Source organism: Colletotrichum acutatum, assembly GCF_030867785.1.
Source record: "Colletotrichum acutatum strain CBS 112980 chromosome Unknown BDZ83scaffold_4, whole genome shotgun sequence".
Classification (NCBI taxonomy): domain Eukaryota; kingdom Fungi; phylum Ascomycota; class Sordariomycetes; order Glomerellales; family Glomerellaceae; genus Colletotrichum; species Colletotrichum acutatum.
In genome coordinates, this window is record NW_026848998.1 from 286,277 (window position 1) to 313,613 (window position 27,337).

The 27,337-nt window shown below is 52.3% G+C and overlaps 8 protein-coding genes across 8 annotated transcripts; 4 read left to right on the forward strand and 4 right to left on the reverse strand.

The window, feature by feature from the left end:
* Positions 1 to 1,872: 1,872 nt before the first annotated feature.
* On the forward strand, positions 1,873 to 6,955 carry BDZ83DRAFT_599438 (SH2 domain-containing protein). Its single transcript, XM_060506990.1, has 4 exons — positions 1,873 to 2,311; positions 2,369 to 2,542; positions 2,593 to 6,220; positions 6,277 to 6,955. Exons 1-4 carry the CDS (start codon positions 2,141 to 2,143, stop codon positions 6,537 to 6,539), a joined length of 4,236 nt encoding a protein of 1,411 aa, XP_060371048.1. The 5' UTR covers positions 1,873 to 2,140; the 3' UTR covers positions 6,540 to 6,955.
* A 278-nt stretch (positions 6,956 to 7,233) lies between these two features.
* On the reverse strand, positions 7,234 to 9,907 carry BDZ83DRAFT_715290 (uncharacterized protein; the record flags this gene model as incomplete). Its single annotated transcript, XM_060511731.1, has 5 exons — positions 7,234 to 8,969; positions 9,040 to 9,078; positions 9,136 to 9,328; positions 9,386 to 9,452; positions 9,510 to 9,907. 5 exons carry the CDS (start codon positions 9,905 to 9,907, stop codon positions 7,234 to 7,236), a joined length of 2,433 nt encoding a protein of 810 aa, XP_060371049.1.
* Positions 9,908 to 12,424: 2,517 nt separating this feature from the next.
* BDZ83DRAFT_565552 (meiotic recombination protein DMC1) lies at positions 12,425 to 13,366 on the reverse strand (the record flags this gene model as incomplete). The annotated part of the gene is made up of 1 exon (XM_060503769.1): positions 12,425 to 13,366. The coding sequence occupies one exon, from the start codon at positions 13,364 to 13,366 to the stop codon at positions 12,425 to 12,427; it is 942 nt and encodes a 313-aa protein (XP_060371050.1).
* A 444-nt stretch (positions 13,367 to 13,810) lies between these two features.
* Positions 13,811 to 15,518, reverse strand: BDZ83DRAFT_565389 (MOSC domain-containing protein; the record flags this gene model as incomplete). The annotated part of the gene is made up of 2 exons (XM_060503750.1): positions 13,811 to 15,231; positions 15,299 to 15,518. 2 exons carry the CDS (start codon positions 15,516 to 15,518, stop codon positions 13,811 to 13,813), a joined length of 1,641 nt encoding a protein of 546 aa, XP_060371051.1.
* Positions 15,519 to 16,977: 1,459 nt separating this feature from the next.
* Positions 16,978 to 19,740, forward strand: BDZ83DRAFT_715293 (F-box domain-containing protein; the record flags this gene model as incomplete). The annotated part of the gene is made up of 4 exons (XM_060511732.1): positions 16,978 to 16,984; positions 18,690 to 18,820; positions 18,878 to 19,601; positions 19,700 to 19,740. 4 exons carry the CDS (start codon positions 16,978 to 16,980, stop codon positions 19,738 to 19,740), a joined length of 903 nt encoding a protein of 300 aa, XP_060371052.1.
* Positions 19,741 to 21,338: 1,598 nt separating this feature from the next.
* On the forward strand, positions 21,339 to 22,445 carry BDZ83DRAFT_292478 (uncharacterized protein). Its single transcript, XM_060502198.1, has 2 exons — positions 21,339 to 22,371; positions 22,434 to 22,445. The coding sequence occupies exon 1, from the start codon at positions 21,527 to 21,529 to the stop codon at positions 22,151 to 22,153; it is 627 nt and encodes a 208-aa protein (XP_060371053.1). The 5' UTR covers positions 21,339 to 21,526; the 3' UTR covers positions 22,154 to 22,371; positions 22,434 to 22,445.
* Positions 22,388 to 24,247, reverse strand: BDZ83DRAFT_292421 (BAR domain-containing protein). The gene is made up of 3 exons (XM_060502197.1): positions 24,064 to 24,247; positions 22,708 to 23,953; positions 22,388 to 22,644 (listed from the first exon to the last, which is right to left on the reverse strand). The coding sequence occupies exons 1-3, from the start codon at positions 24,097 to 24,099 to the stop codon at positions 22,622 to 22,624; spliced, it is 1,305 nt and encodes a 434-aa protein (XP_060371054.1). The 5' UTR covers positions 24,100 to 24,247; the 3' UTR covers positions 22,388 to 22,621.
* A 967-nt stretch (positions 24,248 to 25,214) lies between these two features.
* Positions 25,215 to 26,935, forward strand: BDZ83DRAFT_565458 (cysteine desulfurase IscS; the record flags this gene model as incomplete). Its single annotated transcript, XM_060503759.1, has 2 exons — positions 25,215 to 26,315; positions 26,513 to 26,935. 2 exons carry the CDS (start codon positions 25,215 to 25,217, stop codon positions 26,933 to 26,935), a joined length of 1,524 nt encoding a protein of 507 aa, XP_060371055.1.
* Positions 26,936 to 27,337: the final 402 nt, after the last annotated feature.

Sequence of the window (27,337 nt, forward strand, 5' to 3'; positions counted from 1 at the left end):
TTAGAGACGTCGAGACCCAGCTCCGGAGTACGGGATAGAGGTGACTTGACGCACGTTTTAGAGCTACAGTAGCAGCAAAACGTCTGAATCCTCTAGGGGACCTTGCAGTTCCGTGGAGCCCTCGACAACCCTGGGTTGGCGACTGAGGGGTCTCTGGACTGATCCGTCCAGGGAAGGACCTCCTATTTTACCTCAACTCAACGTAAGATATTGCATCCGTGATTCTTCTTCTCTAGCACAGACTCGGAAGCCCAGAGTCCACCTGTTGTGTACAGACAGATCCACCTCGCTCTGTGTAAGGTATACGAGCCGGGGACCGACGGCTATCCTTTCCTTTAGGCTTCAGCTTCCCATCAACATAGCAGGTTATCAGTGAGGAAGGCGAACAGACAAGTTCGACTACGACTTGAAGAGGGCTACCGGTACCTTGCTCTCTGGCCTGCCGCTGTATCCGCCTGCATTTGACGCCGTTGGTCTCAAAACGTTGCCACAACATGGCAGAGACAACGGAGAAAAAAAAAAATAAGCAGTACGGGAGTGCAGATCTACACACCAATCAAAGACAACTGCCATCCAAATTTATCTGCTCACATCCGTTGCTACGACTATTCGTACCATCATTCAATGATCGCCCACGATTCCTCCCTTCACCCTTGATGAAGTAGTAAAGTCCAATTGCGTCGCCGTCTCCGTCACCCTTTCAACTCGTCACTCAAGTCCATAACAGGGGCTAGGAGTCGTCTGGGCACTTCATATAAGCCGGTGGGCTGCCACGCTGGGTGTGATGAGGCAACTCGAGCCAACGATGGTGAGGCATTGAAGAAATCCCACATTGTTCTGTACCAGGGCCTTGAGTCACAAAACAGCCTGGTGTCTCAGTGTCTTGCCGCCCGCCCTTCTTGTCCCTCCCACACCAACCAACAAGCCTTGAATGTCTGTGTGTCTGGTCTGTTCTGCTTCCCGACAGGCTCCTGATGGCTGCCCAAGCGCGGGAATGTGCCACGAAATGCTGCATGATGAATTCATGGCTTGCTAATTTGTCGTTGGCTGCAAAATGCACTTCCCTGCGGCGCCAACGTCTGTGTCATGTTGACAGACGAAGATGAAAACTCTTGAAAGGGTCCTCCTTCTCGATTTTTTCTGTCTATGCTGCTCATGCCAACTGTGGTCTCGAAACAGTATCATGGATGTAATATCGCCTAGGGTTGACAAATTCTTCGCATCCCTTCTGCCTCCTCACAAATAGCAAGTGACTGGAGTTTGTTGCGTTCGTGAAGCAACAGCTTGAACGAGTAGGCCTACGTGGTCCGCAGGCAAGCCAATTTAAGCCGCTTAGCTAAATGCTCACAAACCAATACAGGTTTTTGTCTAACCCTAGTATCGATCATTGAAAGAAGCCTCTCATTATTCAGGTGACCTATAGAAGCTAGCCGCTGTCCCAAGAAATCGTCACTGAAGCTTCATGATTCTCTGAAGGATGCTCGAGTTTACGCAGTGGCCCTTCTCGAGGAGACCACATCGGGGCACATAGAGTCATGGGCGACGACTTGGAATACCTAGCGGGATGTGGTAAATCAGCCTAGGGTAGCTAGTCTTCGGAGATCTGGGATTCACACCAGCGAGCAGGGGATGCAGAATCACTTTGCACGTGGTATCACAGGTGGCATACTGTGTACCTAAAGTAGGTAAGGCACCTCCATGTGAACAGGGATACCTACATTTCGGACAAATCGATAAGATAAGGTAAAGTCCTGTTCGGAAGCCGGAATAATTATCACCAGCCACAGTGGACCTTCCGGATCCGAGGCTGAAGGTCGGGTCAGCGAACGAGGCGCGCTGGGTGAGCCATTGGAGGTCCAAGCTTTCAATTATTCCAAGTGCAGGCGTGCTGGAAAGGCAACTGAAAATTGCCTGGTCAAGGACGCCTTCCTTCAATTCTTGCTCACGTTCCTTCCTGCGAATTTGAGCGACCCCATCTCGACATCGATTCATTAATTCGGGCACGATACCTTCTTCTCTATTAAACTTTTGAGGCCAGTCGAGCCCTCTCAGCGATCGCAACGCGCCTACCAGGTATCATCCATCGACGAAGGCGTCACTTTCACCACGCGCTGCGACTTCGATTCTGGGCAACTTAACGATGAGCGCCTCAATGCGTGATTTCGTCGACGGCGAGGCCGAGCTCGATGATGAGGATGAGGAGTCTGTAGATGAGGATGCCGACCCTAGATCTGCGCGCAGAAGAAATGCGGCCCCTGAGGACTCCTCCGAAGAGGAAGAGGACGATGAAGATGAGGAGGAAGCGCGCAAAGTAGGCGATGAACATTCAACTTATATTGATGACTGACTAATTATTTCTCCCACTCAGATTCGCGAGGGATTTATTGTCGACGAAGATGAGGAAGAGGAAGAAGGCGAAGACGAAGATGCTCACGAGCGAAAGCGGAAGCGAGAGCATCGCGACAGAGAAGAGGAAGAGCGGCTGGACGAGGATGACCTGGAACTTATCGGGGAACAAATCGAGCGCAGAGCACCAACACAGGTACGATACCCCATGGACTATCGCTACTGGCTGTACTAACGTGTTTATAGCCTAAGTTCAAGCGTCTCAAACGAGGACATCGGGACGAGGACGACCGTGGCCCCGAGCGACGCGGCTTAGAGGACATGTTCTCCGATGACGACGAGGAAGCCAACGACCAAAAACCCTACGGCCGATCGAACTACCGCCCCCAGGCTGACGAGTTCGAAGACTTCATTGAGGAAGATTATCCGGAGGATGAGGACGAACGCGCACGTCAGCAGGAAGATGCCGAAGTCGCCCGGCCCCGCGACAGAGGAGTTGGAGGTGTCGTCGACACTTCCGGCCTCGACAAAGACGCCCTGGAGGACATGGAGGCAATCTTCGGTAATGGCGAGGATTACGAGTGGGCCCTCCAAATGGAAGAAGAGCAAGAAGACCGCGAACGCGAAGAGCAGGTTATTGAGCTCAAGGACGTGTTTGAGCCTTCACAGTTGAAGGAGAAGCTTTTGACCGACGAGGACAACCAGATCCGATTTACGGATGAGCCTGAAAGATTCCAGCTGGACCGAAAGCCCTTCAAGCATTTGCAAATTAGCGCCGAGCAGTTCAAGGAGGAGGCTCGGTGGATTGCAGGTTTGATGTGGCCCAAAAAGCTACTCCAGTCCGAACTACACGGACCCTTCACCAAGGCGATTGGTAAGGTCCTCGAGTTCTTTGTCGTTGACGACGTTGAGGTCCCCTATGTTTTTCAGCATCGCAAGGATTACCTGATCCATGCCAAGAAGACAAAAAATCCCGACCATCGCGACGACCCCGACGCCCCTGAATGGATTGTCAGCGCAGACAAGCTTCTTACTCAGGACGACTTGTGGCGAATTCTGGAGCTCGATATCAAGTTCCGTTCACTCATCGAAAAGCGGAATGCTCTGGAAAAGACGCTCGAGAACCTCAAATCTGCTGCTAGCATCAAGGACGATGTACTCGAGGATATGATTCCCCAAGCTGCGACCATGGAAGAATTGCAAGATTTGCAGGACTACCTCCACTTCCAGTACACCAACGAGCTCAAGGACCTGTCTTTCATGAACGGCAATGGCAATCAGATGAAGCGCCCAGGCTCCAAATCAAATCTTGTCGACAGAGTCAGGAGGAGCAAGGCCATCGGTTTTGTCCGTGCCTATGGCATCACTCCGGATCGGTTCGCCCAAAACACTCTTCGCGAGGGCAACAAGGTTTGGGCCGACGACGACAATCAGCTCCCTGACGACCTCGCCGACTCCCTTACGGATGAAGAATTCCAAACCGGTGATACTGTGATGTACGCTGCTCGTCAGATGTACGCAGAGGAGCTGTTTGTGAACCCTCGTATGCGGAAGCACTTCAGAGTCAACTTCTACCAGATGGGCGAAATCAGCTGTCGCCGGACAGAGAAGGGTTTGAAGAAGATTGACGAGTCACATCCATTTTACGAGGTCAAGTATCTCATCAACCAGACAATCGCCGACGTTGCTCGCCAGCCAGATCTGTACCTCAAGATGATGAAGGCCGAGGAAGAGGGTCTCATCGAGGTTAAGCTGACATTGGAGAACGACGAGGGCTTTAAGCGCTCATTACGCCAAGAGTTCATTTCAGACAACTACAGTGAACTCGCGGATCGATGGAACGATGAACGTCAGAAGGTACTTGATCTCATTGTTCCCCGACTTTCCAAGATCATTGCCAAGGGCGTCAAGGAGTCTCTCCGGACTGCATGCCAAGAAGAAATCCTCAAAGCCTGCCGCGAAGAATACTCAAAGAGGCTCGATCAAGCACCATACAAGCCCAAGGGTATGATTCTTGGTACACTGCCCCGAATCATCACTCTGTCCAACGGAATGGCCGATCCAGCTCGCGACCCTACACTCTGGGCGTCCGTTGAGGAAGACGGCCGGGTTATTGAGCAGGGAAAACTGGGCAATTTAGCTCGTGACGAGCGAGCTCGCGAAGAATTCGTCGAGATCGTCAACAGGCGTCGCCCGGATGCCATTGGTATTAGCGGATGGTCTGCAGATACCCAGAAGCTTGTGAGAGATTTGGAAAGTCTAATCAGCGAGAAGGGCTTGATGGGACCCGAGTTTGATGACCCTGAGCTTGGGGAATACCGCACTGAGCCTCTCGAAGTCATCGTGGTAAATGACGAGGTGGCTCGTCTCTACAAGGACAGCCCCCGAGCAGTCGCTGAGCACCCCACTCTCAGTTCCCTTACAAGATATTGCATCGCTTTGGCGCATTACATGCAAAATCCTCTCAAGGAGTATGCAGCTCTTGGCAAAGACATTGCATCATTGGCTTTCCATCCTTGTCAAAACCTGTTGCCCCAAGAGAAGCTGCTCAAGCACCTTGAGTCCGCGATGGTTGACATGGTCAATTTGTGTGGTGTCAACATCAACGAGGCTGTGGGCGATTCTTACACGGCGAACCTTCTGCCCTATGTCGCCGGTCTTGGTCCCCGAAAGGCTACAAGCGTCATCAAGGCCATCAACGCCAACGGAGGAGCTGTCGGCAGCAGAGATGAGCTGGTTGGCGACCCCGACAGTGGCAAGCTGCCAGTCGTGGGCCCGAGAGTCTGGAACAACTGCGCCAGTTTCCTCTTCATCGACTACGATGCGACCAACCCCGCCTCAGACCCCCTTGACAACACCCGTGTTCACCCAGAGGACTACGAGCTGGGTCGCAAGATGGCAGCCGACGCCCTTGAACTTGATGAAGAGGACGTCAAAGCGGAGACGGATCACAATGGACCTGGTGCTATTGTTCGAAAACTCTTTAAGGAAGACGAACAAGAGAAGGTCAATGAGCTTATTCTCGAGGAGTATGCGGAGCAACTTGAGCGCAATTACAGCCAGCGGAAGCGCGCTACGCTCGAGACAATTCGGGCTGAGCTTCAAGCCCCCTACGAGGAGTTGCGCAGAAATTTCTCAAGCCTCGGTCCGAACGAGATTTTCACAATGTTTACTGGCGAGACCAAGGACACACTCGCCCAGGGCATGATTATCCCCGTCAACATCCGAGTGGTGAAGGATGACTTCGCCATAGTGAAGCTTGACTGCGGTATAGAGGGCCGCATCGAGTCGCACGATGGTCCCGATGGTGTTCGCGTTAGAGGTCTTCTCACGACCGGACAGACGGTGCAAGCCAAGGTTCTTGAGGTAAACTACAAGGATTTCTTGGCCAAGCTTTCTGCAAGAGAAGCCGAAGTCAAGCGCCCGTACAAGCGTCAATTATACCATGGCCATGGACAGTGGGACGAGAGACTGGAGGCAGCCGATAAGGAAGAACTCCGCGAAAAGGACAAGACCACCGGACGCACCCAGAGAGTCATCAAGCACCCGCTGTTCAAGCCGTTCAACGGATTGGAAGCTGAGCAATGGCTTGGTACCCAAGCCGCCGGAGAGGTCATCATCCGACCTTCCTCAAAAGGTAATGACCATCTGGCTATCACCTGGAAGGTCGCCGATGGTGTTTTCCAACATGTCGACGTGCTTGAGCTCCAAAAAGAGACGGAGTTTTCCGTCGGCAAGCTTCTCAGGGTTGGTGGTAAATTCACCTACAAGGATCTCGATGAGTTGATCCATGAACACATCGAGGCTATGTCTCGCAAGGTGGATGAGATGATGCAGCATGAGAAGTTTGAGAAGCGGTCCAAGACGGATCTCGGTATGTGCCTCCGTACTTTACTATTAAGATGAGCGACAACTGACCATGCAATACAGAGAAATGGCTCACCACATACATCGATGCCAATCCCAACCGGTCCGCTTACGCTTTCTGTATCGACCCCAAGCATCCCGGCTACTTCTGGCTTTGCTTCAAGGCGAGTCGTGGATCTCGTGTCAACTCGTGGCCTGTTCGTGTTATTCCGGGTGGCTTCGAGTTGCTGAAGCAGGCTTACCCTGACATGAGAGCGCTGTGCAACGGCTTCAAGATCCGTTACCAGACCGAAATCACCAAGATGCAGAAGGGCGGTGGTAGATAGGGTCCATCTGCCCATGGCACAATGCCTTCCACCCCTGTGACTACACACTACATCACAGCTAGCTCGTCGCTTCAAGGTCGCTATTGAGAGCGGGATGACAAGAATGGACGATACTTGATAATGATGAAGAACAAAAAAACTACCTCAGATGTGTTGGCGGTCGGACAGAGGCCGGGGCCCAGTGAAGTAGTGCGTGGAATTGTCTTATTTGGGAACTCCTTGGTTCCCTGGAATCAGTTTTGGGGGGGTTTCACGGAAGCGAACGGGGGTATCACGCATCATCATCATTCATGTAGATTAGTAAAAAGGCCCTTGAAGGTCAAAAAGCCAGTAGACAAAAATTTGAATTTCTCGACGACAACAGTTATCACTCAGCTTAAGCATGGGACTCTCTCATATATCAGAGTTCATTGCAGACCACTCATAGGTGGAATCTCTGTGCATTTCATGAAGCTCCATCAATGCCTTTGAATAAAGAATAGAGAGTTACAAAACAGCGGGCAGCTAGCTGGTTTCTATACGTTTTTAAGTCTAAATTGATGTAGTTATCATGTGCCAGGATTAATAAAAGGAAAGAGAATGACTGTGATCGATCTCCTTATACCAACATACATGCATCTCAATATACATTAAACATTGTTCTAACATCTACAACCATCAACATCATCGAAAGGAACTAAAGCTTTGCAGTCATTTACAGAGCCAAAGCGGCGATGGCACCGATGGCTATCAGCAGGAAGCTGGCGCCCGCCTGGACGGCCGCGTTGACGACGACGGCCGGTTTGGTCGGGTAGCTGGCGCTAGAGTAGCTGGCTGTTGATGCACCGGGGGCCGTCCCCGCGGGCTTGGAGGCAGTGAGGGTGGTAAGCTTGGTCACCGGGACGGTGGCGTTGAAGCCGGGAGGCGGCTTGGGGATAGTACCGTTGCCGTTGCCAGAGCCGTAATTGTTACCACCGGGGGCGCTGGGCTTGGGAGGGACGCCAGATGGGGAGACTGAGGAGAGAGTCTTGGTCAGGCTGGGGGCGGAGTTAGGGCCCAAGGGGGCCGTAGGGACGACCTTTGTCACGATGGGCACGGAGGTGCCGGCGGAGGGAACCGATGTCGTGACGATCTTGGTGGTGACGCTACCGACGGGGCAGTTTGTGACAGAGGGTGGGCACTTGGTGATGGTGTAGATGGTGGTGAAGGTGGTGGTCGAGACGCCAGGGGCAGGACCAGGACCAGGGTTGGGCTTGTCGTTGGGCTTGTCGTTGCCCTTGACCGGCTCGGTGGGCTTGGGAGCAGGGATAGACGAGACGGGGCAGACTGTGGTGTACAAAGCGATGATCTGCGTCGTGACCTTGCCGAGGCGGGCTGGGCAGTCGGTGACGGTGGACGGGCACGCGGTGATTGTGGACACCTTAGTGGTGTAAACTGTCGAAGTCGTGAGCTCGACGGGAGGAGTGGTCGTAGGAGCCGCCTGGGTCTGTTTGCTGGTGACACCAGTCTTGGTGCTGATGGCGTCGCTCTCGGTGCAGACATCCTCTTCGGACTTGCTGTTGGACTTGATGGAGATGGAACCGGACGCGCTGGCGGTGACTGACTTGGTGCCAGTGGCACTTGTGGTAATCGGGCTGAAGGCGGAGGCAGACTTGGAGCCGTAGCCAGAGGTAGTTCCAGAAGAAGAGGCAGTTCCAGAGGCAGATACGGTGCCTGAAGCAGAGGCGGTGCCTGAAGCAGAGGCAGTTCCAGAGGCAGATGCGGTGCCAGAGGCAGAGGCGGTGCCTGAAGCAGAGGCGGTGCCTGAAGCAGAGGCGGTGCCTGAAGCAGAGGCGGTGCCTGAAACAGAGGCGGTCTTGGAGTCAGAGTTGCTGATAGATGTGTCCTTTGCCGTGACCGAGCCGCTAGCAGAAGCAGTGATGGAGGCGCCCGTTGAGGTTGAGGCGGAAGCAGATGCCGACGAGGAGATCGTAGTCGACGTGACCGCAGACGATGTCGAAGAGGTCAAGGCGGAAGAGGTCGAGGCGGATGATGTCGAGGCGGATGATGTCGAAGCAGACGACGTTGTGGCAGATGTCGTGGTGGAGGTTGAGATGGAAGTCGAGGTAGAGGTAGACGAAGAGGATGCGGAACTCGTCACTGCCTTGCTGCCCTCCTTGAAGACACGAATATCTTTGATCTTGAAGTAGGTGTCTTTGTAGGCGCTGGGGTTCGCCGCGACATACGACGAGCAGACAGAGTGACCAGTGGACGCGGCGCACTGATCCTTCCAGATGTACTCATTGCCGGCGAGAACACCGCAGAAGTCAATGTTCAGAACGAGTCTCTGGTCGGCAAAGTGGCTGTTGATATTACACTTGTCATTGGCGATGAGCATGGAGGGAGTTCCCCAAGAGGAGGTATCAGGCGAGTCGGAGCCAATGTTCTTGGGAGCTGCGGAATGAGTCCAAGCTGGATGTCGTGTCAGCTATCTGTTGTGTGTATATTCACGTTGCAAACGAAGGTTTCGAAAGCTCCTTACCAAAAAACTTGATGTAGTCGTGTGTCCACTCAACAGCATCTATTTCGAAGGATTAGTTGAGGCCATCCCCAAGACTGATCTGCTTGCTTCACTTACAGATACCACCATCGGACGAGCCCCAAGGGTCAGCAGAGGTGGATGTAGTCGTACAACCCTCGTTGGTGTACTGGCCAGGAGCCTGTTGATCACAGTTGGGTGTGTTGACCTTGGCCGTCTGCCCGGTCTCACTGATGACACACTGGCCCTGTTCGGATGTGAGGTAGGTGTGGGCAGCAGGCTTATTGGCAGCCTATCGTAGTTGTTTAGCAAAGCTATTAGGTTGCAAACATGCATGCTATATCCTTACCGCGTTGTTCCAGCCCTCGAAGAAGTCAAGTTCGCCTTTTTTAGGCCACGGAGAACCGTATGACCAGCTTCAATGATGTTAGTATAGGGAGAATTGGATGTTCACTCATGGACAGCGAACTTACAAAGCAGGCCAGGCACCGCAGACAGGCTTAGGAAGATGAGAAAAGCGGGCGACCATAAGAGACTTGTTGTAGATTGCCTTGCTCTCGAGTCTCACACTTGAACGACCAACACCGGGGAACTCGGTGACGTTGTGGGCATCAGGGCCCACGTAGACCTCGCCGTCGGCGTTGCTGATGAGGCCCAACTTTTGGGCGTCGACACGGGTGCGGTAGTTGATGTAGCCCGAAGTGAGATCGACGTCATTATAATCTCCCGTGCCGTACTTGCTCTCGAAAAAGTCAAACTTATCGAAGAAGTTCGTGGAGTCGTATGTGTCATCGAGGACGAACTGCTTGGCGATAGCGTCACCAGCCAAGACCAGGGCAGCCGTGCCTAGGGTAAAGAGTGAAGGTGCCATTATGGCTGTATTATGATTATCCAAAGAGAGACTTGGTTAGGCTGTATAGAGAATAACGAGTGGCTTGACGTGAGATACGTCGTTGGACGAGCAAGAGAGCTCTCGGAGTTGCTGGACGACACGGCTGTTGGCGGATGTGGTGCGTGAGGTAAACGGGACGGAGCCCATTCTAGGCGGACGAGGTGCCGCTTAAGATGTCCTGCCATCCGATTGAATGCTTGAGCATCTGTCCCGTGCCGCTGGTACGCAGGTCACTTACACGGCCAGAGGCACAGCGGCATCGCGGGCTAGACGTCCTTGAAGGGCTAAGCGAGTTTCTCATCTTGGAAATATCCTCCTTTAGGGCCCGCTGAACAGAGTCTAAGGTGGCCTGTCTGGTCGTGCTGGACTATTCGCCATTACAGTCTGTGTGTCCCGGAAGGGTAAGGAGGTTTGTAAAGGAAGTCGTCTTCGTATGCGCGACTCCCATGATGGCTGCCGGAGCCAAGCATCGTGAGGTCCGGGCACCAGCCGGAGAGTCTACCTTGACTACGCCGAATCAGGTGCGGTAAAGGGGCACAGGAAATTACAGAAATGGCAAAGATTGACAGTGATTGGGGGGATCCCACGATGGGTGCCACGGGGGCGTCGAGCGATGCGGCTATGGTGTTAGTCTCTCGACTTATTTCGGCCGATGGACTAACTCAAAGGAGACGTTGGCTGGCGACTATTGCTACCTGGAGGAGCGAGGTGCGGCTGGACTTGGTGGCTTTTGCGGCTAATTAGGCTGTCCCCGGCTCCCCTCGACTTGGTGCAGCCGTTCTTTCGGTTTGCACACGATGTGGGTGGGAATAAGCTGCAGGTACGCACACACAAGATCCTGAGGGAAAACAAGGATTCCTCAAATTCCCAAAGTACCGTGCATTATGCTCATAAGAGTAGACTGCGGCGCGGTATGAGCCCGCAGCTACCTACCAGGCCCTGAGTCGTTTGCTCAATCTCACACAATTCTCGCATGTCACGAATCCTTTAGTTAGCAATCGCGGCCCATCGCGTCAAAGTCCGTGTGACGAGCGGCAGGATTCTGTTCCCCACGCTAGAGACTTCAGGCGAAGATGGAAATGCCATCCTCAACTACGATGCTATTCTCGGATGTAGCTGAGGACGATAAGCATCGGTGCGAGGGTATGACAATGCTTGGCAGGGTCTCAGCGCTTAGGAGTGAGGATATGGGAGACATAAACATCATGGGAAAAGGGCTCAGAGTGACCCCATGATGAATTCGTGGGTGTTGCGGGGCTTTCCTTCCTACTTTGACCTATGCCGAATCGGATACAGACGCCGAGGCAGTAAGCATCATTTGAGCCCTTGTTGGTGAGGTGAATTCGGCGACGATAGCCGTAAACCCGCATCGTGCCAGGATCTTTCCATGAATTAGACGTCGACATGCGGCACAGAGTAGGCAGATATGCATGAAATGGATCTTTTGTAAGTCACCGGAGAGCAGTTGTGAGAAAGCGGTGGACGATGAACATATTCGAACCGTGGAACTAAGGTGACCCCCGAAGAAATAAATTTTCTCTTCCAGTTCACCCGTTCGTCGCGAATCGTGAGAACCAGCTATGTGGTAGCCCAGCACTGGCGCATCGAGTACTCTTCCACTAGAACCAGTTGGGAAGTATGATACCCCGGCTCTAGCGCTAAATTATCGTGGCAGAACCGGAACCAAGTGGAGGAGGGGAAAAGTAGAGGGTCATAGGGGCAGCAAGTAAAATGCAATCAACACCTGAAATGGAGTAGTGTCGAAGAGAACATTGACGCCACGCGCTGGTCAGAGAAGCGTTTGATTAAACTATAGGCATCCACTGGTCCGGAACCTGGAAACACCGTGTTGCTCGATCCAGAATTGCGAGAATTGTGTTGGGAAAACAAGGCCATGACTGGGAAACATCGACTTGCCACACACGTGGCTTTGTATTTGTTCTACCGAGCACGCTGAGCGGCGTGGCGGTCGCGAAAATCAGACTAGTCCGTGATTATCTGGCGGTTCTGTTTTGCGACTCGACCCGGCACAGGTTTCCTCGTTCCACCCACTCAACCTCGCTCACTCCCGGGCAAGAGGGCGTGGAGGTGTACGGCAAGCCTCTTCGGCGGAAAACATCCTGTTTCCGCGAACGTGGTTCTGTGCCTAGCACACCGGGTCTTTTGCTGCCGTAGGAGCCTGTCTCTCTGCTCTGTAATTCTGGTAGTCTAGCATTGCGTAAGTATTTGGTTTTCCCAAGAGTTATTGATGGAAAAAGAAGAAACCCCAAGCAGAATGTCAGACAAAGTTGAGAAGATATATATAACGCGGTGTTTATCGGCACTGCACCACTGACTCTGGGACAAGCCCTTCGCTTCCAGGTGCTTCGCTGGCCCCGCGTGCGTCATCATGTAAAGGGGAGGGTACACTGAGAAAGAAGAGAGACCACTTACACTGAAGGTGATGTTGTTTACATGGGTATCTTGTTTGATGTGTTGGAACCTTTCTCTATAGATTCACGTTTCCGGCCTGAACTTGCCACGTTTCTCCTTCATGGCATCGACCTTCTTCTTGTCCTCGTCGAATCTCTTCAGCATAGCGGCTTGTTCCGCCTTGCGACGCTCGCGCAGTTGGAAGCGGTAGAAGTCCGTAGTCTCGTCCTTCTTCTTCGAGGCCCTGTCGATCATCTTCTGTCGGGCTTCTTCGGCCTCGTTCTTGTTGGCCGGAGCAACACGTCCACCGCGGACAACTGTAACGAAGCCATCCTCGTCTGGCTCGTTGCGCAACCTCTTGGCCATCTCCGCCGCTTCCTTCTCCTTGCGGTTGAAAACGTTGAAGAAGGCGTGGACCGACTTCTGCGTTGCCGCCTTGTCACAGCGCGAAAGCTGAATGTGTGCAGATACCCATTCGGATCCAAGCTCGGGCTCATCCTCGGAAACACCCTGTCCCCAGACGGGAAATTTTGTCGTCTTGTTGGCCTTCTTGATGGCCTTGAGCACGAGCTCGACGCTCTTTTCATCGGCGAAGAGAGCAATGGCGCTGCTGCCGCTTTTCCGTAATCTCCTCGTCCAAGTCTCGGGCAGTCGTGCGATTTCTTCCTCCCGGGCTCTCTCCTCTGCTTCCTGTTCGCCGCGCTTGCGCTTCTTGCCTAGACCCATAATCTTCGTAGCGTTGACTGGGTCGACAGCTGCGGCACTCTTCCGATCATCCTCGAATGCAATGCTTTCGAAGCGACCTGGACCGACTAGAGCGGAGAAAACTTGGCGGAAATGAGCTTCGGTGCTGTCCACGGGAACGTTCTTTAGAAAGAGACTTCGATCGTCGATCTCGGTCGGGATCCTGGGCGCGTTTCGTCGAACGCGGATCTCGTGAAGAGCGGTGATGGGGCACGAGGGAAGTGCTGGGAGCTTCACTGGCAAGAGAACAAAGCCATCCCCTTGGGACTCGGCGGTTGACATATTGGCGTGAAATCGGCTCAACGCGGAGGAATGTTGTCGTCCTATGGGAAGGAAGATTGAGCAGCCAGAATTCTTGTCACATCGAAGCCGGCCTGAGAAAAAAGTCAAGGTGGGTCTTTGATTGTTATCAGTAGCCACCATAATTGGCCGGATTCAATAGGGTGGCTCGTGTCCTACACCCCACCATCCTTATCTAAGGTGAAGGCGATTTACACCGGGCTCGGTGAGCAGATCTCTCTCCGGCTGAGTAGCTTGGATGGGAAGTTGAAGTCTTTCCTATTCACTCTTCCTATTTCACTTCCGAGGTAATTGAATGAAGCAAAATGGCACAGCACATACTAGCATTAACGCTTTCATTTTTGGAACCACATTTGATGTGATATGAAAGTGAAGCCGAATATCTTGAAGAGATCTAAGTTAGCAAAGAGCGGGTTGAGACTGATGTCAAATCTCGATGGCTATCCTTCCAATGCCACGACTTACGCAACTCAGCATTGACCCAAGTTTGTCGTCAGTAGACAAAGCTGTGCCTCGGTGATCAACTCGACCGCTCTTAAGTGCAACTTTGCAAGTTCCACAGTTACCGACTTCGCAGCTACTCTCCACATCGCCCCCGATCTCGCGCTTGAGTACTTCCAGCAGCGTCTCGTCCTCGCCAACCTTTAAGACCTTGCCGTCTCGATTTAGAACCTCTGCCTCGAACGGGTCTCCCGATGTGTCGGCAGAGAAGGCTTCGTAATGTACGTCGCCTTCGTCCAGACCACACTCCTCTGCGGCTATTCTTACAGCCTCGGTCATTCGCGTAGGTCCGCAAACGTAGACGTGGCTGTTCCACTTGAGCGTCTCCATGATCTCGCCGATATCCATCCTCTCGCCTTTACTGCGGTCGTAAAATCGAACACTGCTCCCAAGAGCATCCAAGCGGGAACGAAACGGTATGTCGTCGTCCGAGCGCACTGCGTAGTGCATCTCGAAATTGTAGTGGACTTCGTGATAGGCTTCGGCGAGAACCAAAAAGGCGGTTATGCCGATACCGCCCACGATGAAAACGTGATTGCTTGAGGCACTGGCGACTTGTACGTCGGTTGTCATTCGTCCAACCTGAAGGATATCGCCTACAGCCATAGAGTTGTGGAGGTAAAGGGATCCTCCACGGCCCTTGTCCTCGAGAGCAATGCCGAGCTCGAACTTGTTGCGGTCCCCGGAGACAACAGAGTAAGATCGAAGAAGACCATTCGGCAGCTTGAGCTTTGCGTGAGCCCCTTCGTTGAGATATTCTGGGCTCTCGATCGGGTTGACGGCTTCGAGGACAAACGATGAGATTCTCGGGGTTTGTCTTGTCTTCTCGATGATCTTGAAGCCTCTCCACTTGTCCCCCTTTTCCCTCTTGACTTGAGCTTTCGCCTTGGCCACTCGTCGCTGAAATGCGCCACGACTTTCTTTGCCCATGTCTTCAATTGAAGCAAGTTCCTCATTCATAGCCGCATCAGTCTGGTTCCGGTGCAAGTACTCCTGAACCCTCTCAATGGTCCACTTGGGCCATTTGCGTTCGACGAGCCGAATTTCGTCGCCAGCCTCGACTGTTCCCTCTTTCAGAACACGATAATACCAACCAGTCCTACTAGACTTGAAAGTTGTAGGCGCGAAGTTCTTTAACTGAAAACGGTGGTTGAGCTTGTAACATGGTTGTCGTGGCAAACTGACTTGAAGCACGACTTCGTCACCAACGGCGATAATATCGCCGATGCATACGTTGCGCTCATTCATATGTCTGGTGACAAAGTTTTCGCCAAAAGCTCCTGGTCTGAATCTTTCCGCTGCAATTGGATGCTCTGCCTTCCAGCCAGAATAGTGAGAGGAGCAATCTAGACTAAACTTTCAGAACTGCGTCATGATGGCAGAACGCCTAAACTAGCATCATAATGTACTCACAACCGTGTATCGCCTTATCCGGTCCACCATGGAAAGTTGGATCATGCTCATCCGCATCGAGTCCGAGGTACGATACGTGAATGGGGCCATGCCTCAAATCCTTGTCAATTCCGGACGTGACCTCTAATCCGCGCATCTTCTTCATCACGCTGGTGCGAACCTCCAGCAGAGTGTCGCTCGTGAAGGGTGACCAGAGGTCGACTTCTGCGGTAAGACTCATAGTCGGCGGGTTTCTGGAGAAAAGTAGGGCTGATTCGTGTGTGTTGGAAAGGGCAAAAGCATGAAATAGGAAAGTCGAGAACCAGGAAGGAAGATCCTACCCAGCTAAGTCTTATTCGGCATGCTGCCGCTTTTATGCCCGTGCGGAATGTTATTCCGCACAGTAGAAAGTTCTCCCATTGCAGCGTATCGAACAGTGAAGAAGAGGCAAATGTGTTTTGAACATTTTGGGACAAGGGTTCTCTGTCTCTCACTACGATACAACCAGCAGTGAACATAACAATGAACGGAAGGAAATCTACGTGCCCGCAGAATTGTGAAAGGCTCTTGAAATAAGTTCGTCAAGCCTAACAGTCATAAGTACGATGCGGGAGATCATGAGCCAAAGTGTGTCCTTCCCGTTTGACGTATCAAAGCAAACGATCCATTGAGCTGTCTGAATATGACATAATTAAAGATGCTTACCATATCATGCATGAAGTGGACCTAGGATCAATAATACCCTAATAAGCCTGAATATCTACCAAGGCAATGGCACCAAAGTACCAAAACACAAGTCAAGTCGTAAGCGCTAAGGTAGTCAGATAACGGGGTTCGTCGGACAAATTCCCGGCGTGCAATACCTACATCTCCGGCCCCAGAAAGCGCAGGGGGGTAACGTAGGACACAGAATGCTAAAGATATTGGCCGAGGCACCGTTCATTTCGACCTCATCGAACTATAAGGCTGCCGGTCTGTCGAAGATTCGGAGAAGCACCGGCCATGTCTCTACCAGCTGGTCAGGAAATTCTCATTGGAAATTGCTACACATGGCAAAAACCTCTCCTGGTGACGTGAGTAACTTGATGTAGAATACTTGCGTACGGGCTGTTACCTTTGTAGAGAGTCGTTCTTCGTTTACTGTCCTACAAGGTTGTGACACGTGACATTTGCATTAACACATGTACTCCTTTGGGTTCCAACTACCTGACTTCAGGATCAAGATGATTTGAGAGAGAGAAAGAGAGAGAGAGGCACGCATGAGGCTTGGGCTAGCAGCCCTCTTCCATTTTTTCAGTCTCCAAAAGGATAACATTCAACAAGAAAGACAGCAAGGCCTCAAAACGAAATATATTGGTATTCCGCGAAGCTCGTGTCTTCCGCACAGACGCTCAAAGACTTCCAGCCACCACGTCGCATTTTAAGCCTCCAGTCATGGAATCGAGGGGCCAGCGTGGTTGAGCCCAACTAAGCACCCGAATTTTGGGCATCAACAGAGACCTGGAATCATGCCGCGCATGGCGTTCAAGCTTTTGCTGGATTTTGCACTTCTGTTGCGTTGAAATTTGTTATAAGGTAGGGAGAGCACAAGATACCCGACAGTGGAACGTGACTAGTGTAGAAGGAGCTGGCGCTACCACTCTGCGATGCGAGACCTCGCTGGAATGAGGCATCACATGGCGACGCCAATTGGTGTCACGATGCCCGGCAAATAGGGCATTGACACATACTTTGTTCCAGCCGACCGTAGTCCGACGATTGTGCCCGCTATTGGTAAGTCAGCTATGTTGATGCCCTCGAGGCTCGGGCGTTGTAGGAAGCAGATCGTGATGTAGCCTACCACATCTGACACACTTGCACTAGTTAATGAGCCCGACTGATGTTCGAATCGAATCGGCCAAGCCATGCTAGCCTTATGTTGACTGAACTTAGCAAGCTGAGGCTACAGTTTGACGATGAGCAGGGCTCCTTCCGGCACATGCTTACGAATGACGGGCGTAGACTGTGATTAGTTTGGAAACTTCCCATGCTGATGAAGCTGACCTAGTGGGACTGTTTGGCGTGAGGATGATCTTCGAAGGATGATGAACAAGGCACGCCAATGGGAACGTAGTGTAGTCAGTCATTCCATTAAAGAATTGAACAAGCTGATGGTACTGAGGACTAACTTCACATGAGGGGTGTACGCAGATGACGGAGACTGCTAGATCCCAGGTCACTAGGATGACACCTTGTGCGATGGTGACGATGCTTCCAGGGAGTATTGAGTACAATTTTGGCCGTGTGTTGGCCTAGAGCCGCAGAGTTGCAGAGCCGCACTAGTAGTAGTCGAGAAGTCTCTCCGTTGGAACAAGCTCGTCTCGCTCAGCTTGGACAGTCATGGCACCGTAATCAGGAAGAGGAAGTTTGACCGAAAGGTGGGTGCAAACTGGAGAGGAAGGCCACCTTCATGGAAATCCGGAATGAGGTGAGGCTCCGCATGGGGCGAGTTGATATTCGGCCAATCAGATGGCTTTCATTTGGGGTTGGCTGTTTGCAGGGACCAGGGTGCCTCAAGGGAACACAAGCTACTACGTGCCTCTTTTCGGTGCCCACGTACTCCATATTAGCGCATCTCAGGTGGAACAGAGCCGCATCTTCCATGGTCTGCCGGGCTGCGAGACAAGTGATGGAGTATTTCTGCCATTTCTGATTGCTGGCCAAACGGCCTGGCAAGTAGACTTGGGTGCCCTTGTACAGCCTTATCCCACACCTCGTTGGTTCCCCTCTTCCGGGAGCTCGAAACCACTTCAGCTTGCTAAGCCGTCTATATGCCTCCAAAATTATCAGACAGTGTTGAATGGCCCTTGTCTTAAGCAGGCAATGTCGCACTACTGACCGAAGTATCTGAAAGACACGCCCTTCCGGTACCCCGCCGGTCACTGACGCAGGCTGCGGCCGATGTCGCCCCAGTACAGGCCCAGGAATGAGAATGGTTTGACTTGAGATATTAATGTCGGAAATGAAGGGGCAGTGTTCCCTTCTCAGCGGCTCGTGGCCGGGGTCTGGATCCGGAAGGCTATACGTAAGGTAGATGAGGCTCAAGTTCTACCACCTCCATCCGGTATTGGGATGATGGTACACAAGGCTCCGCCGCTCATCTTAAAAAGGGCTGCGGTCGTCCCTCTTGAAGGCAGATCCGACCTGCATGAAAAGCGGCCGCCTCGTCAATCAATTGCCTTGAGGTACATGTGACTTCTGATTTCCTGCGAAGGAAGTTCCGAACCCCGGCCGCCCCTCCTTCGAGCTACATACAACCTTCACAGCGTGTCCAAGGTCTTTTGAACACTTGATCCTTCATCCTATCTCAGCTTCCCAACCGGATGGTCGAGGGACGGGTTCATGGCAGCCGTCGACTTTGCGAGAATGCAAGGGCTGCCTATCGAGATTATGACTTATATCGCAAATTCTTTAAATCTACATGACATATTCAACTTGAGCCTCGTTTGCAAGCAGTTCAGGTATCTCGTGGACAATAATGACATTTGCCGGGCCGCATTAGAGGTGAGCATCGTCTCAACAACAGCTACCAGACTGGGCCGCGCTGACTTAGTGGCTTAGACTCATGCGCCATACTCAGCTGATTACCTAGCTACCTGCTCCTCTAAGCAATATGCTCGTTGCTTGCGACGACTGGTCAAACTGCGAGACGCTATCGCCACTGCCAAGCCATACACCACAGCTCTGATTGCTCACGCAGTTGACTTCATCTACTGCAACGGCATGCTTTGTTATACGGAAAATTACGAGGTGCTCCGTCTCCTCAACTTGCATGCCTCATCGGACTCAGAGGACATCATCGATACTCGAATGCTGCTGCAATCTGTCTCGGGGGTGGATCTGGCCAACAACAAGTACAAGTTCCGCCCAATACACTTCGCCCATGGAGTATTATCTTGTCTTTACAGCCCACCTAAAACCGAAGGTCGGAGTCGCCTCCTGATCATCAACGTGGAGAAGAGGATGCTTCTCACAGCCCAACGTCTCGAGTCAACCTCCAAGCTATTTGTGCGTAACAACCAAGACTATCTCTATTACGGCACTCACTCGGTGACTGGGGATGATGGCTTCAAACGATGGGTTCTACGACGATTTGATCTTCGGACCAAGCAGTGGATACCTGGTCACTTGGATCTCGAAGACCTAGCTGGTTCAGACATCGGAGCTACCGTTTGTTTCGAAATCATTGATGACTATTTCTATGGCTTGTCTAGCCTTAACAGTTTCGAAGTATACGAGACGGATTCGCTATCGTATTATTACGGATTTCGGTTACCTGTGGGCAGTACCCAACCCCGAGACATGCAGTTGGCGTCGAAAGAATCTATGCTGAGACGAGACCATAAAGACGGACCGATAGATGATCGATGGAGTGTATTGCAGCTCGCGAAAGACTTAGTCACGGGAAACATCATGGTGTCTGAATGTCGAAGGGAATGGCTCGTCAACGAATCTTCCAGCGCGAGAACCGCCTATCGAAAGGAGCTCATTTTTGCGGCCCCTCCTGTTGACCCTGGTGATAGAGATACCGAAGCTGACACACACCAAACCGCATATATATCAATCCCGCGCTGCTCAGCTACTAAGTTAGTCACGCTGGAGAGGCAAGGGGACACAACCTCTGTTCACAGGGGTGATGACGGCTCTACATCGCCGACTATAACCCTTTCTCAGTGTTTTATACGTTCATACAATCAGTCTTGCGAATCATTCATCGACTTGGTAAACGATCCTGTTGCTACCGAATCGATGACGCAACGACCACAAATACGTTCAATTTCTCGTTTCCCCCAAAGCGGAACCGGCCGGGTTCCGAAGGAGTCACCAGCTGACCATTCTGCTCAGGTCTCCCACCAGACCCATGGGCCTAACGAGATCTCATCGTGGCCACCAGAGGTCGACGTGAGCCAACGAAATGTGCACCTTGACGCATTGGATAACATACTCTGCCCCAAAGGCCAGAGTACATTCGGTAACATCTCGGGGGTAATGGACGAGCGCTCTTTGGTATACGCCAGTGGGCAAAGGGGATCTCAAACCAGACGGCCTTTGGTCTTCATCTGTTTTGACCCTTCCATTAAGCTTACCGGACTCGCCCGGTGGCCTGGTGGCCCAACAAGACCACCTTGCACCCCAAAAACGACAGAAGGCGACGATGCGAGAGATTCGGGGCCCTATCCTACGCCGCAGTCCCTTCCGGTGTCTGCTCCCGGTTCGAGAAACTCTTCCTTCAGTGAGGGGTCCATTCTTGACCCGTCACAATCATCTGCCAACGTGCAGACGGACATCGGCAGGCCAGACGCGCCATCCTGGATAAGAAGAGCCTCGGCCGCATATCTGCAAACCATATATGCTCTTGGAAATCCTGTTGGTTTCAACTTTGCGTTTTGCAAGGATCACTCGGTCCCGTGCCGGTGTTGCTGATGAGAGCCTGCCGCTGGCAGCTCTCTCAAACGTTCTAGACGTCTTACTAGCATCCCTCAACGGCAAGATCTCATGCTGGTACTTTTTCAACAGGGTTACCAAGATGACGATCACATACAGACTTTTGTATTTTGCTCCATTCAAAGACGCGAAAAGATGTGGGACGCAGGTCTTCGGCTGATGACAACTGCACCTACGCCCTCTTCTATCATTAGTTACTGCAGGCAGCCCGCTGGAGCTTCACAGTAGCGTCCGCCTGGATTCTTTGCTTTTGTGTTTGGACAGGGGAACGGATGTCGGTTGCCTTGTTTTCTGCTCTAAAAGCCCTTGCTCACCCCGCTCAGGAAGGGCGGATGTGGTTCGCACGATGGGGACTCTAGTGTAGAGATGCCTACGGAGTACCCCGGTTTCTTCCAAGGGGATAAGCGAGCTAGCCCGACCCCCGTTCTGAAATCTATCTTCATTAATTACTCCGTATCTTACATTTATTACTTTGAGTTTCGTCAGTTAACCAGCGAGACAGGCGACAACCCGACCCTTGGCATGTATGATTGGAGTAGAAGCTGATCTCCCGTTGGACGATGTTACCATGGGAGCTGATATTCCTTCTGGGATCTTACTCTTCAAAGCTTTACCCACGGGAAAGCGACAGCTAGCCTACCTTCCCAGTTCTCCCCCGCCGATTTCCGATACAGAGACGGAGTTGTCACTACTAGCAGACCGATTGGGAGCAGAACCTGTCGATGATCTGCTCACCTCGTCCAGAGGGCCTCACCCCATCGTCCCATGTCGAATCTGCACTTTGACATACTAGAATACAGGGTGGATAGAATCAAGCTGCATGTCACAAGGCCCGAGACTGGCGTAACTCCCAGCCAAAGATGCAATGGTACCCTCGGAGTCAGGGGTCAACGGGCTTCCATGGGTCTTGGGCTCCTGGGGAAGAAGAGGTCATGCCGGCGGCCTATAGATACATACGTGGATACAATTCTACCACACCTCAATAACCTGCATATATACCCAGTACTGTCTATGCATCTTGCCGATTCCGATGGAGCTCCTGTCACATTGAATTTACAATACAAAAGGGCGCGCCCTGGACCATGTATGAACTGTTCGGTCATCAAAGATTTGCTGTTCACGCCGCCGACGGCTGGTACCACACATGAAGCTATAGGCAGGCTGAGCCGCAGGCGAACATGTTTGTCAAAACTCAAAGAAAAGGGGGTGAGATACCAAGAGGAGAGAGCCTCATTTTCGGATGTCCCCCGCCCCCATACTTCTGATACGAGACATTTGGAAACCATGCAAACCAGTAAAAAGCAAATGGACAGCTCTCTCGTGTGGACTCACGCAGTAGTCACAGCCCGCCGAGAATGCTTGCAGAATCAAGAAATTTCTTGTGATTTTTGACAACACAACAATTGCAGAATCATTAAAAAAAAAGGGCGTAGTAGGTATGGGATCAGAAGGTCCTCCTTTGCTATGCCGCCGCCTCCGACGCCGGTCTCTCTACACCGAAAACTTCGGGGAATAAAAGTGAGGCGACCAACAGACTCGTGTCACATGGACACTTCTCCCAGGGTAGAAGCAAAGCGACGTCTCTCCTCAGCCTGTCTCACACCCCTCCTCCCTTCCCCTACATCCAAGTTTCCCTCACTTTCTCTCCCTTTGCATTCACTCCTCTCCCAAGTGTTTTCCGACTCGAAATGATGGGGCAGTCCCTTCTGCGTACGCCGAAGATCCCAAATGCAAGTATTTCGCGCTTCCCTTTCGATGCCCTAGCAGTTGTTCATTAATGTGCCTCTGCGGCACAGTGTATTTGAGTAAAGATCACGGGTGTCGATCGTTATTGGTGGGTTGGGAGTCAAACGGTCCCACTCAGTTCAACTTCACATAGTTCCCTGCACAGATAAAGTCAGTCTTTGTCTCTGTTCAGTTTGTACTGGCAGGTGACGAAAACTCACCTGGGAACTGCCCAGTCTTTCCGTTCAATCTACCTTGCCACCATTCATTCTCGTTTTTTGTTCTGCTGATGATCTCGATGACATCGCCAGTCCTGAAGCTCAGGTCGCCCTCAGCTTGTGCAGCGTAGTCATACAAGGCGGTAACGTGCTCTGCCGCCGGCGCTCCGCTGAGTCGGCTGGGCTTGGGCTTGGGCGGAGGAGGCTTTGACTTTGCTGCAGCGATAGCGGCGAGTCCTCCACCAGAAGTTCCGTTCGTGGGCGGAGGAGAGTATGGAGGCGGCGGGTTCGAGTCGGCGACTTCTCCTTGCTTGGTGTAACCACCGTACTTTGTGGGCGCTGCTGAGGTTGTTGATGCAGCTGAAGAGGAAGAAGGTCCAGCGGTAAGCAGGTGTTGAGGCTTGCCCTCGATTGCGGGACGGCCGCCGTATTTTGCTGGACGTCTCTGACCAGTCGTCTTGAACTTCACGATGGATAGCTTCTCCGCCTGCTCTTGAATATCACCTCGCTTCTTGTGGAATGCCTCAAGCACGTCAAGCGTTAAGTCGAAGTAGCCGATGTCGCAGTGTTGCATCTTCTCGTGCAACGTGTAGAAGATGTTGAGTTGCATGTAGTAGAAGGACTGGAAGAGGGGCTGGATGAATTGTTGCTCGAGCGCAAACAGGCGCGGCAGTTCCTCCTTGAGAAGATCATTGAAGTAGTTGAACTCCTGAGTCGCCTGCTCCACGTCGTTCTCCGCTTTCCACAAAGCCTTTTCGTCCTTGGCATTCCGGTCCTTCTTGTCTTGCAGCTTCTTTAGGGTTTGTCTGTGTCGGTCGTAATCGAGCTTCTTGTGTTCGCGCTTCGCTGCCGACTTGCGAATGACCTTGACGACATCGAGGAGTTCGTTGGCTGGGCGAATAACCCTACTTTCTATCATCTCCAACTCTGGCGCAAGAGTCTCCTGCAAATCCTTGACGACAGCCTCGTACTCTTCGCAGGCACGGATACCCTCGGGGTTGCCGCGAACCTCCAAACTGTCGGGATCCGACATGCGACCGGAAATGGGCTTGTAGATCTCGGTCATAGCCTTGCTGAATTCGATCTGATGGCTGAGCATGCCGTTGATGGCATCGAAGTATTTCTTGGACTCATCGTGCAATCGCTTCGTCTCGGTCTCCAGCTCTTGAAATCTGCGCTCGGAATCGATGTAGACGGCATCCTTTGTGTGCTCGCCGATATTGAAGCGCGACTTGAATTGCTGGGGCGCCTGTTCGTCGTGGAGAAAAGTAGATCAATAGTCAGCCAAATTTTGTGTTCCGTCTTCACGTCACCATGCGGAAGGCACGGGAGGACCCCTCATTAAGTGGACACACGTACCCGAATGACGCTTTTCTGGAAGCCCCGGAAGCTCATGGCGGGGTGATTTTGTGGTGGTGATGTATCGGATTAGGTATTTGCAAAATTCGTGCCAATAAAGGGCAGAAAAGGTGGTATCGCAGGCTGGAAGTTTCGACGAGGGTTTTCGCTGCTTGAAAGTTGAGGGTATTCGACGTCCAACCTTATGAGGTGTGGGCTCTCGCAACCTGATTGTCGCTGGTGACGACGTAGGCGTGGCTGTGTCAGTCAGCTTCTGCGCAGTGTCGCTTGGCTGTGGCGCATGAGGTGCCGAAGGACAGGAGCTAAGGCGCTACTATGCAGAAGCTAAGGTACCTAAAGTAGGTGCCTGGCGGGGTCAACGGGAAGAACGGAGCACTGCGACGTGAGAAACAGATGTTTCGCGGTGATGACGCTGCGATTTGTGGATGAGAAGAAGAATTTCAGAAAAGGGTTGGAGGGAAGGAAGGGGATGGACTTGAGGATATTCGGAGCTTCGGTTTGGGAAATTGAACAATGCAAAAGGAAGAAAGGCAAGTGGAATACAGTTGCTCGGTCGCGGCGAAAGCGGTGGAAGAGCAGGGCGACTCCGAGAGCCCGTCTCTGCAATGATCCTCGTCCCCAGTCCGGCCGCATTCAGCATTTCAGCAAAGACCCAATTCACTTTGCCCAAGTCCTGGGAGGCCTGCCCGTTTACGTTTTGTTTAGCTAATCATCCTTGAGTAAGGGCATGTTAGGTAAGGCACTTTATGGCATGGGATGGTAAGGACCATGCACCTAGGTAGGTACCGTCCCTTTGCAAGCTTCGGCTTCCCTGCCGCGCCCGCCTGTGCTTCTTGACCTTACGAGGCGCGGCCCAATCTGGGGCTGCTGCTTCTTCGGGGGTGTCGGTCCTGACAGGTGCCGTAGCCGAAACCGCCTACCAAAGAGGACTGCAGCTGAATAGGGAACGTCATCCCACCAGATCCGGCCAATCACGGCCCGTGTGTTTATCCCCGATCCCGAGGCGGTCTCCGATGCAATTTGTCACGAAAAAAACTATCCCCATACTGAGTAGGGTAGCTTCTCCTCCTTCTAGAATTTCTCTTTCCCTTTTTCTTCTCCCTGAAGTTTGCGTCCCTCTTCTTCCCTACGCCATCAACATCAACCACATCATGGCTAGCATCACATCAAACGCCTTCAGGCAGGCAGGTCGCCTTTGCCGCTACACGCAAGTGCCGGGTGTCCCCTCACGAGGCATTTCCTCATTATCAAGGGTGGCGGTTGTGCAAACCCACAGATTATCTCAGCAGCGCAGATACGTCTCGGAAACGAAACGTGATAATGCGCAGGTTAACATCGAAACCGCCATCAAGCTTGACAAGAAGGACTTCATTGATGTTGTCCCTCAGTCACCCGATGCCTCAAATGTCATGGTTAGCCCCATGGCTGAGGTTCTGAAGCAAGTCACTACGATGGAGGAGGGCCAGCGACCCATCTATCTCGACATGCAAGCCACGACTCCCGTCGACCCTCGCGTCCTCGATGCCATGTTACCGTTCATGACTGGCATCTACGGAAACCCGCATTCGAGAACACACGCATATGGATGGGAAAGTGAGGAAGCGGTCGAGGAGGCTCGAGGGCACATTGCGAAGCTTATCGGTGCGGACCCCAAGGAAATTATCTTCACGAGCGGTGCCACCGAGAGCAACAACATGAGCATCAAGGGAGTCGCAAGGTTCTTTGGCAGATCTGGAAAGAAGAAGCACATTGTCACTTCGCAGACGGAGCACAAGTGCGTTCTCGACAGCTGCCGACATCTCCAAGATGAGGGCTTCGAAGTCACATACCTCCCAGTCAAGAACTCTGGCTTGATCGATATGGATGAGCTAGCTGCAGCAATTCGTCCGGACACTGCTATTGTCAGCATTATGTCCGTGAACAACGAAATCGGAGTTATCCAGCCATTGGAGGCAATTGGAAAGCTTTGCCGCGAGAGGAAGACATTCTTCCACACCGACGCTGCACAAGCTGTCGGAAAGATTCCCATGGACGTCAACAAGATGAACATCGACTTGATGTCTATCTCTTCACACAAGATCTACGGTCCCAAGGGTATTGGAGCTTGCTACGTCCGCCGCCGGCCCAGAGTCAGACTTGACCCCATCATCAGCGGAGGTGGACAGGAGAGAGGATTGCGGAGCGGCACTCTCGCACCGCCACTGATTGCTGGCTTTGGCGAGGCGTGCCGCATCGCCTACGAGGAAATGGAGGTATGTCAAAGATTTCATCAAGTTCCCTTTCCCCATTCTACCCATATGATGATTCGCTCCTACATGCATGGCTTTCTGAATGTCCCGTGACAAGGACGTCCATGTTGAAAAATAGCAACCTGTCTGACCCTATCCCAATTATTCTGCTCTGTCTATGGCATCATGCGTTGGTACACCGCAGCTAACAGATGTATCAGTATGACTCGAAGCGCATCAAGTTCTTGTCCGACCGACTCCTCAACGGTTTGTTGTCGCTGGAGCACACCACCCAGAACGGCGACCCTGAGCACTTCTACCCTGGATGCGTCAACGTTTCGTTCGCCTACGTTGAGGGCGAGTCTCTCCTGATGGCCTTGAAGGACATTGCGCTGTCTTCTGGCAGTGCCTGCACCTCTGCTTCCCTGGAGCCCAGCTACGTTCTTCGTGCTTTGGGCAACAGCGATGAGAGCGCGCACAGCAGTATCAGATTCGGTATTGGTCGTTTCACCACCGAGCAGGAGATTGACTACGTTCTCAAGGCAGTTAAGGAGAGAGTCGACTTCCTGCGCGAGCTGAGTCCGCTTTGGGAGTTGGTGCAGGAAGGTGTTGACCTTAACACTATCCAGTGGAGCCAGCACTGAAGGCAGTATGCTCGACATGATGCATACTTGCGCATCAACACCTGCACTCTTCAGCACTTGACGCTTCTGAGCCGTTGAGGATCCTGCAGGAAGACACCCGAGTCTTTCCAACCCGGAGTAGCTTGTATTAAAACCCACATTTGAGATACCTTAACAGCCAGCCTTTCGTTTTTGCTCAGGGATATTGGAGTTGGAATCGGGAACCACGGAGAGTTGAGAAAATGGTCGGAAAGACCAAGCGCCGGCAAGAGCCGGCACGGCGGCAATCGGCGGTTTTTTTATTACGAAGAATTTGGCCTGTATACTATGGTTGTGAGGGACCTCATCAAATGAACTTCTCCCAGCATGAATCACAATAGAGAAGCTTCAAGCTATGCACAAACGAGCAAAAGAGAGCTCCAT

Bases quoted from the DNA above. Each gene is read 5' to 3' on its own strand.
- BDZ83DRAFT_599438 (XM_060506990.1), top strand. From the start codon at position 2,141: ATGAGCGCCTCAATGCGTGATTTCGTCGACGGCGAGGCCGAGCTCGAT. The intron at 2,543-2,592 runs GTACGATACCCC...ACGTGTTTATAG, and splicing joins AGCGCAGAGCACCAACACAG to CCTAAGTTCAAGCGTCTCAA. The intron at 6,221-6,276 runs GTATGTGCCTCC...CATGCAATACAG, and splicing joins GCGGTCCAAGACGGATCTCG to AGAAATGGCTCACCACATAC.
- BDZ83DRAFT_292478 (XM_060502198.1), top strand. From the start codon at position 21,527: ATGTCGAATCTGCACTTTGACATACTAGAATACAGGGTGGATAGAATC.
- BDZ83DRAFT_292421 (XM_060502197.1), bottom strand. From the start codon at position 24,099: ATGAGCTTCCGGGGCTTCCAGAAAAGCGTCATTCGG. The intron at 23,954-24,063 runs GTACGTGTGTCC...CACGACGAACAG, and splicing joins TCCAGAAAAGCGTCATTCGG to GCGCCCCAGCAATTCAAGTC. The intron at 22,645-22,707 runs GTGAGTTTTCGT...TTATCTGTGCAG, and splicing joins AAAGACTGGGCAGTTCCCAG to GGAACTATGTGAAGTTGAAC.